The sequence below is a fragment of the Gallus gallus genome, chromosome 2 (genome assembly GCF_016699485.2).
Source record: "Gallus gallus isolate bGalGal1 chromosome 2, bGalGal1.mat.broiler.GRCg7b, whole genome shotgun sequence".
Lineage (NCBI taxonomy): Eukaryota > Metazoa > Chordata > Aves > Galliformes > Phasianidae > Gallus > Gallus gallus.
The window spans coordinates 80286239-80301180 of record NC_052533.1 but is presented as its reverse complement, the minus strand read 5'-3'; the positions used below and the strand labels follow the sequence as shown (position 1 = coordinate 80301180).

The 14942-nt window shown below is 39.2% G+C and overlaps 1 protein-coding gene across 22 annotated transcripts in view; it reads right to left on the bottom strand.

Annotated features, from left to right (window-relative positions):
• The window catches only part of IKZF1 (IKAROS family zinc finger 1), a 73846-nt gene that overhangs the window by 50074 nt on the left and 8830 nt on the right, over nucleotides 1-14942 (bottom strand). For all 22 annotated transcript variants that reach the window (XM_025147045.3, NM_205088.2, NM_001398220.1 and 19 more), the window contains exons 2-3: nucleotides 10893-10946; nucleotides 3333-3452 (exon numbers count right to left, since the gene is read on the bottom strand). In XM_025147045.3, coding sequence (XP_025002813.1) covers nucleotides 3333-3452; nucleotides 10893-10932 — 160 coding nt within the window. In that variant the 5' untranslated portion in view covers nucleotides 10933-10946. The remainder of the gene's footprint in view (nucleotides 1-3332; nucleotides 3453-10892; nucleotides 10947-14942) is intronic.

The following is a 14942-nucleotide window of genomic DNA, read 5'->3' as shown; positions in this document are numbered from 1 at the left end:
TGAAGAGATGTAGCAGTGACCTGAATACTTTTTTTAATATGCTTCTGCTTTGTTTTGCTTCTTAGGGGTATTAGTAAAAGCTGCTGATGACTTAGTTCCACAAACGATCTTTTCACACCCATTTATCATTTGTTGATTGGCCAGAAGCAACCCACATCTTGAGCTCAACTGTGTCACACAACTCAAAGCATACATTTAATGAACATCTAAACACCTCCCTTTGAAACTGGTGTCCAATCTGGTCATTTTAATTGAGACTGCCAAAAACTGAAGGCTCCCCATAAAAATTTGGCAGGTGAATTCAGTATTTTAATTTATGAAGTCTACTACACCTTCACTCAGAGGGGAAAGATGTTTCAGATAGTTCTCTTTATCAGGTCTACAGCACCAAGTTCAATTGTTAGTCTAGAGCTGGAAGAAGAAAGAAAGAAGCTAAAGCTTATCTTTCTTTAAAAACAAACAGACAAATAAAACAACACTTTATTTCCCCTCATCTTTGACCTTTAAAACACTAAATTGATGAAAAAAAGTAATTAAGCTTTTGACACTAAGGTTAAAGGTTTTATGAAGATTTACTACAAATCTGGGTAACCAAAATCATGTGAACATATCTCACATGTTGATTAAAATTAACAACAGATTTCTCACCTAATTTTAATATGATGAGGCAGTTACTCTTTACTTTTAAGAAAATTGCAATTTCCAGTGTTAGGTTTATAGCACTACATGTTCAAAAAGTGCTCCACATCCTAGTGGTCCTCTTTGATAAAGACTGGATTCAAATTAACGTCCTTCAGTGCATGTAGTTAGGGGAGCTTGTCTTTCAGGGTGCTGCGGAACAAATGGAATGTATTCAAATCCTATGTTGAAATACAATATGCACAGGGGGCTCCCTTTTCAAGGCAGAAGCAAATGGGACATTAGAAAATCCATACAAAGAAAAACTGCTGTCTGGCCATATCTGCTCATGTGCGTTGCCTGTTGGTTATCATAGGCCACAGCCTATCTTCCAGCTGTAAGGTCTTTGTAGTATCAGTGTATGTCCTCTTCCTAGATACCACTCTTCAAACTACATTTTCAGAACTTACTTTCTATCTAAGTTTTGTGATAAACAGAGATGAGAAACAGAACCTAGGACTTAGAGATGGCAACAGTGGATGGAACACAAAGCCTGCCTGCACTGCTATACCACTTCCAGCATAAGAAGATATTTCCCTGATACGTGGGATCGTACAGGCCAAACACCCTCTCAAAGCATTGCTTTTTCCCTAATAAACTGATTTGACAACGATCCAGAATGTGCATAGAAATCATACAGATCATGATATATTTGCTGTGTGTGTTCAGATCTTTTTTTCTTTTTTTAAGTAAGAGATCATATTTTTTCTGTATACCCTTTTCAGAAAGTCACATTAGAGCTAGAAAATGGAGCAGAAGAGGTGAAAGTATACATAGCTTTACAGAAAAGATACACATGACAAGTGTTGGAGTTGAAACCTACAGTTAAGATTATTCCTAAAACAGAATGCTATGAATTGTCATGGTTTCTGTTGACTATTTCAGTATCTCACTACAGGATGACCCCTTCTAAACCAAAGAGCTGGAGAAAATGGCTGTAGAAGAAATGTTGAAGGACGAGGAAAATCTTTTTCATTGCTGAGAGTGTGAAGTAAAACAAATAAGAGTGACAGATTGAACTTATTTTAGGATGCCAAAGGTAAAATGTTCTCTTTCATTTACAGAGTCATAGAATTATAGAATTGTTTATTACAGTAACTTTTAGCATGTGTTTATAATGATATATACGTGAACTACTGGAAGAAGAAAATGTAAATTTCAGCATTGCTGATCAGCTGTATTTGTGATGTGAAGTATGTTCAATGAAACCAAAATCATGTGTTTATTCAGTTGTGGACAAGAGAGTTTTAAAAATATTGCTGTTTTTATCGGGGCTGGAATATTCTGTAGGGTTAGTTACTGTGTAGTCACTGTACTGGGTACTCATCAACTCATTGTACTGAGTTGATAGAGAAGCAATACGGGCAAGATTTTGTCAAAAGAGCTACAGATTGAGAGGAAAAAAAAGCGCTAGTTTAGTGATCAGTTTATTAAAAGGAGCATTTTAAAATTGTTTGTTCATTGGCATGTCCCTATTGATGTAGATGATCTTTACACTCATATTCTTAGTAAAAGAGAATCAAGAGATAAAACGAAATGACAAAAATTGCTGTATTATCTACCAGCTAGTGCGGGAGTTTGGAAGTAGGCTCTATTCTAACATGTTGTCCTAGCTTGACTTGGTTATTTTGCCTTTACAGCCTCCCCTTCCACCTACCATCCTTTATTGTATTTCCTTGGACTATACATATGTAAAGGCATTTGCAATCTTTCTGTAAGCAGTCTTCCACTGTGAACTTCATTCTTACAACAGAAATGTAAAAATGATGAGCAATATTTTTATTTGCAGGTAAACAAAGGCATTTTAATAGACACTCCTGTCTTGGAATACTTTTTATCACACGGGGCATTGATCAAAGCATTCCAGCATTCTGGGAGTCATTGAGCTTTTATTATTATTATTTTTCCTACTGGTAAACAAAAAAGCATCATGCTCAAGTAATACCATCTATTTCTTAGTGGACTATGTATGAGCTGATGCATGCTGTAGTCATCAGCATCGCTAGTCCATCAGGTGGAGCCTGGAATTCCTGAAAAGAATCAGGATTTTGCTAAGTCACTTCAGGAGAATAATTTTAATTCAACAGACCTCAATGACTGTGGACTTTTACCTAGAAGAACAAAAATCAAGTTTTTTTTAAAGTCCTTACAGTTAAAAAAAGCAAGGGAACATGAAGATCGGATATTAGATTTTGAAACATGAACATTGTATGTTTTCTACTGTAACATTTCTGGAAAAATCCTAATAGTTAACATTCAAGATAGCATTTGAAAATTATAACAAAAATACCTGAGAATTTCCTGAATTTTTATCAAATCTGAATTCATATAATTTTGACCTGGAATCACGTATTTCATTCAATTCCCTTGACAGAATGAAAACAATCTTTCCTAGGGGGAACATCATGCAGCCAGTTATGCTTTAGAAAAAAGATAAATAGGAGATTTCTTTAACTTCTCTGCAGATGGAAAGGCTCGCTGTCCTTCAAAATGCCCTTCCCAAAGAGAATGTTGCACAAAAAATACTAAGCACTTGAGTAATCCTTTGCTACATTAGATGAAAAGGCATAGGACCTGCTTGTATACCCACATACTTTATAGTTGTTTACCATTATATTTAAGTAATACTTCTCAGAGTGGACTATTCATCTTACCCAAGACTCTCTCATTCTTAACACTCTGCTGTCCTCCGGTAGTAGTAGAAAGGTCCTCTGGTACAGGCATAGGTTCATCTGCATCATCTGGGACATCACTAATTGGAGGACTTTCCTTTCCTAGTAGTGAAGAAAGTATTGGTGAATCATCAAGTAGCCTCATTCTCAAATAAGACTGTAAAGAGGAACCACAAACCAAATAAAACCCAACAACAAAGTAGTAGTCAAACAATTACACTACTAAAAGCGTGACTTATTCGGGACCAAAACCTGCTAATTGTAGCTATGAGAAGAATGTGTGGCCAGGATTTCTTCAATCTTACTGAACTCTAGATACACGGTTACAAGTCTTAATTTTTTTGGCTGCTTTTTGGCTGCTCTGGTCATCAGGTTCCGTTAAGCCAACACAGACTGACAGAGTATAAAAGGTATCATGGTCATTGTTTCTGCAAAAGCTTCTAGAGTACACATCCATTTTTGCTTCAACAACATGGTCTTACAAGTCTAACCCACCAGTACTCTTGGATACTTAACAGAACTACCCAAAGAATGAAAATCTTCATCAAGCTTCACTAATACCCACAGATCAGGCTTTGGCTGTCCTTCTGCCTACAAATAATCTAGTACCTACAGCTCCTGGGAGTTCCCCAAACGTATGAAGTTAGCAGAGGTCAGCCGAAGCATAACTTCAAGGGTTTTATGATCTCATATTTGTAAAGATGAAACAAACACTTTATATGTGTCTTTCACATATAAAGTATTGTAGAATAAATCAGTTAGGGGCTTTAGTATATTTTAACTATAATGGAACTGTGTTCATGCCGAATTCAGTACACCAAGGAAAATAACTCTCCTGCTAAGCAATGCACTTCCAGAAACTGAGGGGTTTCTTGGTTTCCAGGATCAGGCACAGCATACATGTACTGCTCAGAGGACTATCTCTGTCTTTCAGAGCTTCTTTTAAGAGTGATTTCACATATCTGCTTGCAAAACATGCCTTGGAAACAACTACTGAAAGAATTATTAAGTGATTAGTTCTCTTGACTATTCCTGAAAGACCAATCTTTGAATTAACAGCAAAGAAGGAAGAAGGCTCAGATCGGCACTTGAACTCAGTAACATTAACATAGGACCTTTGTCTCCAAAACTGAGATGTTACCAATTCACAGTGATGCAATCTATTAGACATCCTATGGCAATCAGCACAGCATCAGGAGCACTAATTTCATGGCACAAAGGCCTAGAAAACAAGCACTTATTCTAATGAACATTCCCATATTAACACACGAACATTAATTAATTCTGAAATAAGTTCTCAGAAAAAGAGAAATTTAAACAAACACTGTTTTTATAATTGCTAGCAGTCAGTTGATACAGATTTGTAATACAGGGTACTTGGAAAAAAGAAAATGGCTTTCAGCCTCTTGGATGGAGCAGGGCATAGTGCCTTCTGGTCTTTACCGATCACGGCAGAAAATAATAGGTAAGTTTAAGTATCTTCCACATCATTTTGCCCCCTTCCAGGGTCCTGGCAAACATGGGACTATCTATGACAGTCCTGATCACAGTTTTATGCTCAGCCTGAGGGAAACACTACCCTGCTGTGCAATATGCTATATCCTTCCCATGCTCCAAGGGGCACGCAACTACAAACCCCTCTAGGGTAATCTGTGCTTTCCCCTACGCAGGAGAAAAGCTTAGATTACTAAAATTCCCACAAGAGTTACTGTTAAAAATATCTATTTATATGTCCTTGAAAACAGAAGAACATCAATCTACTTGATATTCAACTTCCTCTACTGGCTGTATTCCGTTTGTGAAGATCACCTCAAGTTATTTGAATATAGGGTAACAGAGGGGGAAAATTACTGCTGTGGTGCACAAATATAGGTTTAAATGAATGTAGTAAGTGAATGACTGCATTTCTTAATGATGCGCCTATCAGAACGTGGAACAGTCACTGAGAGGAGGTAGTGAGAGCAGTGCTAGGTGGAACCAACTGAAACTGTCCAGCCAGAGGACTTGAGGACCACCACAGATCAGTCATGCACAGGCAGAGGGATTAGCTGGGTGACTTACTAAGGCTCCCTCCATCTCCAGCTTCTGTGCTATATTCTTCAATGGACAGAATTATGCCCATTGGAAATGAGTGCAACAGTGATCGTGCATTGTGTAAATGAAAAAGAAGGACTAGGAGTTTCACAACAAAGGAAAATAAAGCACATCTTTATGAGATTAAGGCATTTAAAGGAACTTCCAGCAGCTTTACTGATGCAAGTCCCACACCTGTCAAACTGAGGTATATCTTATAGACAGGAGGTGTGAATGAGGAGAGACAGCAGAAATATTCCAGGCTTTTCAACTATCTCCCCAATAAAAACAAACAAACAAACAAACAAACAAACAAGAATCCAGGATGCTAATCTGAGAGTAAGAGGCAGTCTGGTCAGAATCAGCTCTCTTGGCACTATATCCAGGTTAAGGAAAAATGTTAAATAATAATATTCAAAAGCCACCTGTAACTTCCAAGGTGCAAAGCGTGATCCCAGTTACACAAATGAAAATTGATACTTTGACTTAGCCTGAATTTAGAACAACACATTCCCTAAAAAGTTGAAGACCCTAACGGTTACCAACCCATATAAACAGTATCAGAGCTATGGGATTACAAACAGAAAACAAAACCAAAACAATATTAATATGTAGTTGAGCATCCTACAATAAGAAAGCAAAAGAGAATGTTTTGAAGATAAGTCTCTTGGAAAATGAACCTTTTTATAGATAGACAGTTTCATAGTTTATAGTGACAGATTGCATTTACTAAATAAATATGGACCTCCCATTTGTTAACTGAATAACAGTTTGCCCAGATAGCATCAATCAGTCTCACAGACCTGGTAGGACAGAAGGAGGATATCTGATATGCTTCCTTCTTCAGAGGAAACTGCAGCTAAGAAAACTTAGCAAACTTGGCTTTAGTGACTCATCTCCCATCATTTGACTTCTTCATGCTACATGATATAGAAATCCCTGCATGCAAAACGGCAGGGTAAAAGCAGTTGATTTAAAATAGATACTTTTGTTGAATTCTGCATTTTAGATTCCAGAGCATGATATTCATATTTCATGCCATAACTACATCTAAATCGTTAAACCGTGATAGGTTCACTACTGCATGGTAATCTGACAGATATGCAATCTCACTAACATCCTTTTGCCAATGAATTTAGAAATGGAAAGGGGGCAAGGAAAAGGAGGAACAGTTTCCCATTTACTTTCTAACAAGCATGTCCAGAATAATGATTGGCCGAAGGGACAGAGCTAAAAAAACCCAGAAAAAAATAGTGGCAAATACTGGGATAAATCATTAAAATGTCACATAATAGATCAAAGATTTATTCCATAGATATATTCTTGCTCACAGGTAATAAGTGAATTATAAACTAATCTCTGGTGTTGCTTTGTGGTTTTTTGTTTGTTTGTTTCTTTCTTTCTTTCTTTTTTGTCTGTTTATTATTAATATTACCTTTATAAAGAGCCATTTGAGGAAAATATAAAAGACAGAGGAAACCTAGAGCTGAAGTTCTGTTTCTGGCTCTGCCACTGATTGACAGTGCCCTTAGCCAAGCCACAAATGCAAGCAGCTTCAAAAGCAGGCTGTGTGACACGTTGCCCCAATTCATGCTGAAGCTCTGAAGGACAGTTTCCAAACACTGTCATCTCTGTATGAAAATTCTCACAGCATGGCTTAACCTCACCTGTGCCCTACTCATCTAGTAGAGACAGGAGGACAGGGAACAAAGTGTCCAGCCCAGTAATGCTTTATGGTTCCCTTATTCCAATGTGTTTGCATGCCTTGCGGTGATTTCACTGCCTCACTCCACTGTGGAAGCCCTTCAGTTGACGTGGTGCAATGGTGTTGCTAAAACTACAGCTCTTGAAAAGAAAGCCAGGACAGGATTTCTTACTGAAATTTAGTTCACTACTCTTCCACAAAGGAATGCTGGATTTATTTAACACCTGAGAGTTAGTTGTTTTGTATGGGAGTGCTGGAACCACTTAAGAAGCAGTGAAGCAAGAACAGCAATATATAGATTTTCTAGCTGAGAGTCAGAACCCAGTTCATCTCCCATTTTCTGTAATGGAATCTCCAACCTGAGGCAAATGGGGAAACAGTCACCCTGGAACAGGAGCCAACACTCAGGTGGTAGAAATTAGCACAGGATATACTCATTTACACATTCCCAGAATCAAGCAAGAATTTCAAATGCAAAACTCTTCTTCCTGCTTTTGCAAAGCGTGGCACAGCCTTGCAGGTGCTGGGGAGATTTTTTTTGTTAAACATGGAAACATTTGTACTGTTCTTTCATCTTCCTTAACTGTTATGCCCTAGAACAGAGAGACAAAAAAAAAAAAAAAAAAAAAAAAAAAAAAAAAAAGCAGGAAAAATACTGCTTGTTAAGTGAGATATTATCTGTGTTTTCTGACTCTCTTCTATGGGTGCCGGATACTGCTTGGTTAAATGTATGTCAGCTCTCTCCTCATTTCAGAACTGCAACTGCTTGCCTCATGAAATATCGCTTTCAGGAGAAGAATAAAAATTGTGAACTCTGAGGTGGTCATGCAGTATTTCAGTTCCTCTAGGAGCACGTGATGCCTGGATTCCAAGAAGTGGGAATTGCCTGTGCATGTGTGGGGTTTGGCTCGCTCATGTGAGCTTTGTATTCTATTGGCCTGGCTCACCACTGCCACACCTGAGTCAGCCACAGCTGCATAAAGCAAATGGAGGCAAATCACTGCTCCTCTGCTGAGAAGACTGTTTCTAGAGACCTATTTTATTTCTGTTTTAAAAAAACCAACCAACCAACCAACCAAACAAAAAACCCAAAAAACCAAAAAACTCCTCAAACTTTTTTTTTTTTTTTTTTTTTTTTTTTTTTTTTTTTTTTTTTTTTAAGGCATAACCAGGTGTGCTGGTGAACCAAGTCACCTAATCCCATTGGCTCAGAGAATATTCTACATCTGATGAGCATTACTCACAGAGCAGGAGAAACAACTAGGAGTATTTTTCATCTGGCATGATAATCCCACATTCCTGAAACTGCAGAATTGTCTAACTGGTTCCCAATACAGAGTAGAGCTCCTTTGTCATGCAAGGAAGCATCCTAGAAGCATGTAGAATCCCAGGAAGAAGACAAGAGAGGGAAAAACTCCTTTCTGAATCTGCCAGCCAATGAAAAAGAAGTAACATCCTGAATCATCACAGCCTCTACTTCTAAGGTGTAGTAAGAGCTGATAAAGTCTAGTAAGAGCCAACATTTGTGAAACTTTATTTGACAAACTCATACTTGCGTAAGGCTGAGTTCATAATAAATGAAAATACATTTGCAAGTTCTTTATTTGTCTACTTGTCCACATACCCAGCTAGGAGTCCAATACAGCCTCTGCTCACAGAATGTACCAGATGAAACTATCAGCAGCTCGGTGACAGGAAGGGCAGGAAGAGTTCATATAGGTTTATGTCTTTTGTCATAGGTAAAATTCCACTTGCACCTATCTATTTATTTTTTTAAGGAGAACTATCCCTATTAACAGAAGAGTACTATTCTCATCAGCATTATTTGGTGGAAGTTCTGAAGTGTTCAGCAAAGTATAGCAGTGGTTCAAACTCTGGAAAACTTTGAAAGCTACAGATTATATGCATGTATACATATTTAAATGCACACAAACACTCCCACTGCAAAGTTTCCTGGAAATCTTTCGTCTCAAGGAGAGGGGCAGACAGTAAAGAAGGCCAAATGACCTTCTCAGCCACTAGACTCTTATTAACATTTTCCACACATCTTCTCACATCCAAGGCAAAATATAATGTGCTTGTAAGAGACAGCAAGTGTGGAACTCACATTATTACCATTGTGAAAATGCCACCTAGGTAACTGTGGGCATCCCAAGCAGTATGCGCTGCCACACAGGAAAAGGAGATCAGAACTCCTGGCTCCAGGTGCTCACATGAGCAGGAATAGGCTTCTGCAGCATGCAGAATAGCTGGGCTCAGACCACCACATGCCTCAACGCTCTGAGCAGATCCAGTGCTTTGTCTGCACAAAAGAGTTGTGGCATTAAAATCTCACTGCTTTTTCTGCTAGAGTCACTCGTGCTCCAAAGACAGAAGGCATGGGACATGCTTAATTTCATTTACAAATTGTTCCAGCTTGCAACAAAACGTTGACGTTAAGTATACCCAGCTGGAATTGTAAAATTGTTAACCGACAAAGGGAGTGCAGCACGCTTCCAGAGGGCCTACTAGGAACAACTTGCCTATACCAAACCTAGCTGAAAATCATCTGTTAGCATGAAGGATTGCTACATTGCGTTTTTTTCTCTTGGAAAATGTATCTAATTTTCAATTTCCAGGTGACTCTAAAAGTTCTGTGTTCCAATTTTTGTGGAAACTCCTCAACATTTTTACAAAGAAGGGGGAAAAGAGTGAAAATTGCGTTTGTGTATGTCAGGAAAAATATTCACAACATGGCTACGCACTGGATAAGGACAGCCACAATCTCTTACAGTTGGCCTCTAGGTCTTGAAACTGAGAGCCCAAGAGCTCTCTCTCAAAAAAGAGCCATGTGCCCAGCATGGCTGCCGGAAGGAGGCCCCGGTGAACAGGGCTCCAGACCGAACACTAAAAGTGAAAACTGAAAGCCATTAACTGTTGCAGCTGCTAACACATTAAGGAAACCAGGAGAGAGACTAACTTATCCCTTTTCAGCTGCTGAAGCACTGAGGTATTAATACATGTTGCTTCGCTAAGTTCCAGTACCAATCTGCTAAGGAATCTGTTTCCAAGTAAATTAAGAATAAAACTCCCCATAGGAATATCAACATGGGACTGCAGAATCCTATCCAGACCACCACAGGTCAAATTTCAGAAACCTAACTTCTCAGTTTTTCATACATTTCTCAAAATCACAGAACCACAGAATCGTAGGGGTTGGAAGAGACCTTTGGAATCACCTACTCCAACCCCCTGCTAAAGCAGGTTCAAAAATATTATCATTCTGGACAAAAGCAGTTACATGCTTAAAGTCTCATGTCAATCAGTCCTCTATTTAGTTTCAGAATCTTTGGAAAAAGTCAAATAACCCAATGTAGTAAATAAAGTTTGTTTGCTTTTAATTAGTATTTGCCCTCCCCCTTGTCTGGTGAACTTTGTTTGTTCTATATTTATTTTGTAACAATCAGAATTTTGCTCCCAAAAGAAAGAGTGTAAATGTGAACCTGGCCACACTTCAGGGATATACTACCAAAGGTTTAATGCAAAATTACTTCTATGCTGCTATATTCCCCTGACTTCTTTATTTACCCAGTTCCTTTTAGAAAATCCATGCACTGTTGAGCTTGATATAAAGTGATATCATTAATTATATCTCAATTCCCACTCTGGTTTTTAAAAAAGACCCAAAGCAATTTTTATTGACAAGAAGAAAAACATTGTACTGTGCTAGAAAGATGAGCAGGAATTTAGGATTTTCTTTATAATGTATTCATTAAGGACCTCACCTGAAACCTGGGACATATCTTGAGCCTCATCTGTTTCCATTTTCCTCAGGTTATCTGAGAAGAGAGGAAAAGCCTTAAGTTAATGCAAAATAAGACACGCATACACACACAGAAGAAGAACCCCACCTCCCCCCCCCCAAACACACACAGAAGGAGAAAGAAGGGGAAAGAAAGAAAAAAAAAAGCCCTTTGCTATTTAACTATAAGATTATCTGGGAAGCATAATGTATTTTTCTCTTTATTTCCTCCCTGCATACTTGCTGGAGTATCAGACTGGCACAGACCTTGATCCTTTTAAAAACAGCATTACAAAGATTTATAAAAATATCATTACAAGCACAGGAGGACCAAATTTGTTATTTATTGTTAATTTCCCATTGCATAATAACCCAAAATGCAAACTGACTGCAACAAAATTAAGCAGAAAATTAAATGGCCCTGGGTCATTGTAGGCACAGAATTCATTCTCTTGGTTGATCCATAGTTATGTTCTTTCTAATTTACTGAGCATGCATCGATGAACCTTGAGTCAGCTTGGTGACACGCGTACAATCAGCAATCAAAAAACGAAGCAATTTGCTGAAGAATGTCTCATTTACCCAGGCAGGGCTGCATATCTGAGCAGCAACCGCCACTACCTCCATTAATAATGAATACACCTCAGGCAGCAGCAGATGGGCAGAACAGCAGCCTCAGGCGTGGGCCCCTCGCTCGTCCAGGAGCCCTTCCTACAGACCACACCAGCCTGGCGCTATGCGGGGAGAAGTACAGCTCCCTAAAATAGCGAAACAGGCCCAGGAGAGAAAGGGAACCCGGGCCTTCCTGTTTTGCTGACAGATGGCTGGCTCCACCGCTTGGTAAGTCATACTGGGAAGCTCCTGCCCTCCTCTTGCGACATACTATGTTCCGAAGAGCGAGCGACCAGTGACCACAAACACCAGGGAGAAGCAGGCAGAGGGTTAGTGGGGTAGAAATAAAACTCAGGTTTGCAGCAGGCCCTGGGCCCCACACACCGGCCACGGACAGCTGGTAGCCCTGCAGATAACACACGCGTTGCTAGAGCAGGTACTCCCAGCACAACCTGCTCCTGACCTCAAATCATGGTGTCGGCAGCTGAGGTGGCCTCAGGTGGGGAGGGGAAGAACCCTGTAAGCACTTTGTGAGCTGTGATGTGCTAGGTCACAGCTTGAGCCAGACGTGACTGACTTCACATCCCACCAAAAGAGGAGTTGGCTCTGTTCTGTTCCTTAAAACCAAGATACATCCCCCATCAGCCATGTTTCCTGAAATTAAATTGCATTTTCTTCACAGTTGGAAGCAGAGGAGGATGTGGCCTGGGTTCCTATAGAAAGGGCACCGAGGGTATCCTAACGTTTTTAACCCAACATGCATGATTTCTTTAGTTTTTTTGCAAGTCTTCTGTATGCTACCTAACAGACTGCAGTGGAGAAGTGCAACAGCAGCAGTCATACATATTGGTCACCTAAGCTTTATAGTCTCCTCGTTACTTCTCAGCGGCAGCAGGATATCTCAGAACCAATATACTGCTGAACCACCTTGCAAAAGCTGGCTTCCCTCACCTGATCCATGATAGATTTTCATAACAAGAGATTGGAAACTTCAGGACTGCAGACAGAGCAGCTGGGGAACAGGTTCTTGCCTATAGAGCTGGCAAAAGAGATCTGAATTCTCACTGAATGTGTAATGTGGCACTGCTCAGTGCTCAGTAATTCTTTGTTCGCTTTATTCTGGTCTTAAATTTTAATTCCAGACAAAACGATTTGTTTAACATGTAATTCTCAGAAATAATTCCAGCCATGCAAAATGCAAAAAGCCACCTACTACTCAACAATTTGCATCAGTTCTTATCGTAATCAAGAGCTTTCAATTGGTCCATTTTAAAGCAGAAGTTGTCAGTAGGAAATGCAGCTTCTCTTGCAAGAGGGAGAACCCAGCACCTTCCTACAAAATAGCCTGCTTGGTTATTGAAAATAAAGTGCATTTATGGCAGGTGGTACAGCACAAGTGCTCAGTATAGTCCATTATTTCTACTGCAAGTGTGACTGAACACAACGGGGAAAAAAAAAAGCTCATGCATTTATTACTGCTCGTGAGGGTCACCTGGCTGCTACTAACCAATTGATTACATATTTTTCTACAGAGTACAGTGAACCTCAGCCAACCAAGGCAAACATCACAAGAAAATATCCACAAGAAGGGAATCACATCCCTGAAGGACATCTCATTCCTACTGCACCCATTTTTCTCTTCTTGCTAGGGCTTTGGCAAGGCTGGGAGTGAAAATGGGAGGAAGAGGTGGCCAAAGAGCAAGACATCTTCTTCAAGTGTTGCCATTTTGTTGCTGTTTTGTAGACAGGGGCTTTTAAAAGCCATCAATCTATTTCACTGTTCCCAAATTTACCTACTCTTGGCTTTACATTCAGCATTTCTGCAACTTAGGCAGCACGCTTCTGTCTGAAAACACTCCCCAGTTCTTAAATGGTGAGGTAAGGTGAGGTAAAATGAAGTACATATAGATTTTGGTTTTTAATGGAATGCTTCCTGGCTTGCTTTCTGTGAAAGTGGACGACTGCCTGTCTAAAAACCGATGCCCTCAGTTATCTAAGAGATGACTTCAGAATTTATATAAATGATTTTAGGGCATTCAGCAAAACTGTTCCTTTTGCTGGGGATGAGACATGGAGAGAAAAATAGAGATGGTGGAAAACTGAGTAGGGAAATATTTTTTTCTCTAAAGGCTATTTGTAATAATTAAGTATGGTTCCTACACGTAGATGAAAATACACAAGTGCTGAGCAAATTGATTAAACAAACAAACAAACTTAAAAATTCCTAAAGGTTGCTGAATCCTTCACAGGGGAAACTCATGCTCTTACACTACAGTATTTTATGGCATCTGGTAAATACCAATGAAATCCCAGCTAACTTTTGTGCAGACTCTGCATCAGCAAAGAAAACGTGGCGTGGCATTCCCCCACCTCTAGTTCTAGAATGACAACAGTGTGTTTAGTTTTGGCTCTGTGACTATTACAAGGCTTTTCAAATTGGACTTGGACATAACATGACTCGGGTTAAATTTTAAGAGCAGAATTTACTTCTTTGGATTTGGCACGATAAGTCTACTAATAGGAAACTATAGTGGCAACCCTGTCCATGGCAGGCAGGGGTTTGGAACGAGATGATCTTTAAGGTTCCTTCCAGTCTAAGGCATTCTGAGATTCTATGGTAAGATGCTATGACCTCCCTTTCCTCCTCTGCTCTAAAATCAGTCAAAACATCATTGTCACCAACTACAAAAAAAGCACAAGAGAGCCCTATGTATGGATATCAGGATTTGTACCAACCTATTTATTTGATATGTCTTGTCTTTTTTTCTTATTTTTTTTTAGGAAATGTTTGTGACATGGGTACCCTATCTGTTTAGGCAAGAAAAAGAATTGCTTTGTATTTTTTCATTTTAAGTTGTATCTACAGAATCAAATTTCCTACTAGCAAAAGAAGTGTTTATGACCTCATTGTCTTCAGTGCAGTCACATCCATTTACATTAGTAGGTAATTTAGGAGCTGAAGTTAGAAATCGAAAGATGGGTGGACAGCTGACCAAAGCAATCTTACTCTCACATTCTGAGTGTGTATAGCTCTCATTTATGGCAGGAAAAGGACCAGCACCTAGGTAATAATAGGTCTTTTCTCTCTTTAGGTATCCAAAAAGCTTCAAAGCTGGCTCCCTTATTTGAAGAGCTTTAAAGTTCCCTCCAAGAATGTATAAAACTACTACTTCAAGTCTTTTCAGATGTAGAACTCAAACCTATATGTTTTCTTCTCCACAATTCAAATAGCAGATCACTGATGAATCTAATGCTTTGGATAAAGAACCAAATGTTGCAGTCCTGAGCTCTGGAGCTAATTAATAATAAACACACGCTAAAACTGAGAAGATAGGCTGATTTTGTTCAAAAGAAGGAAGCACCTAACTGACCATGATCACACAAAAATTTTGGATTTAAATCAGTCAGCATCTGTCCAGGT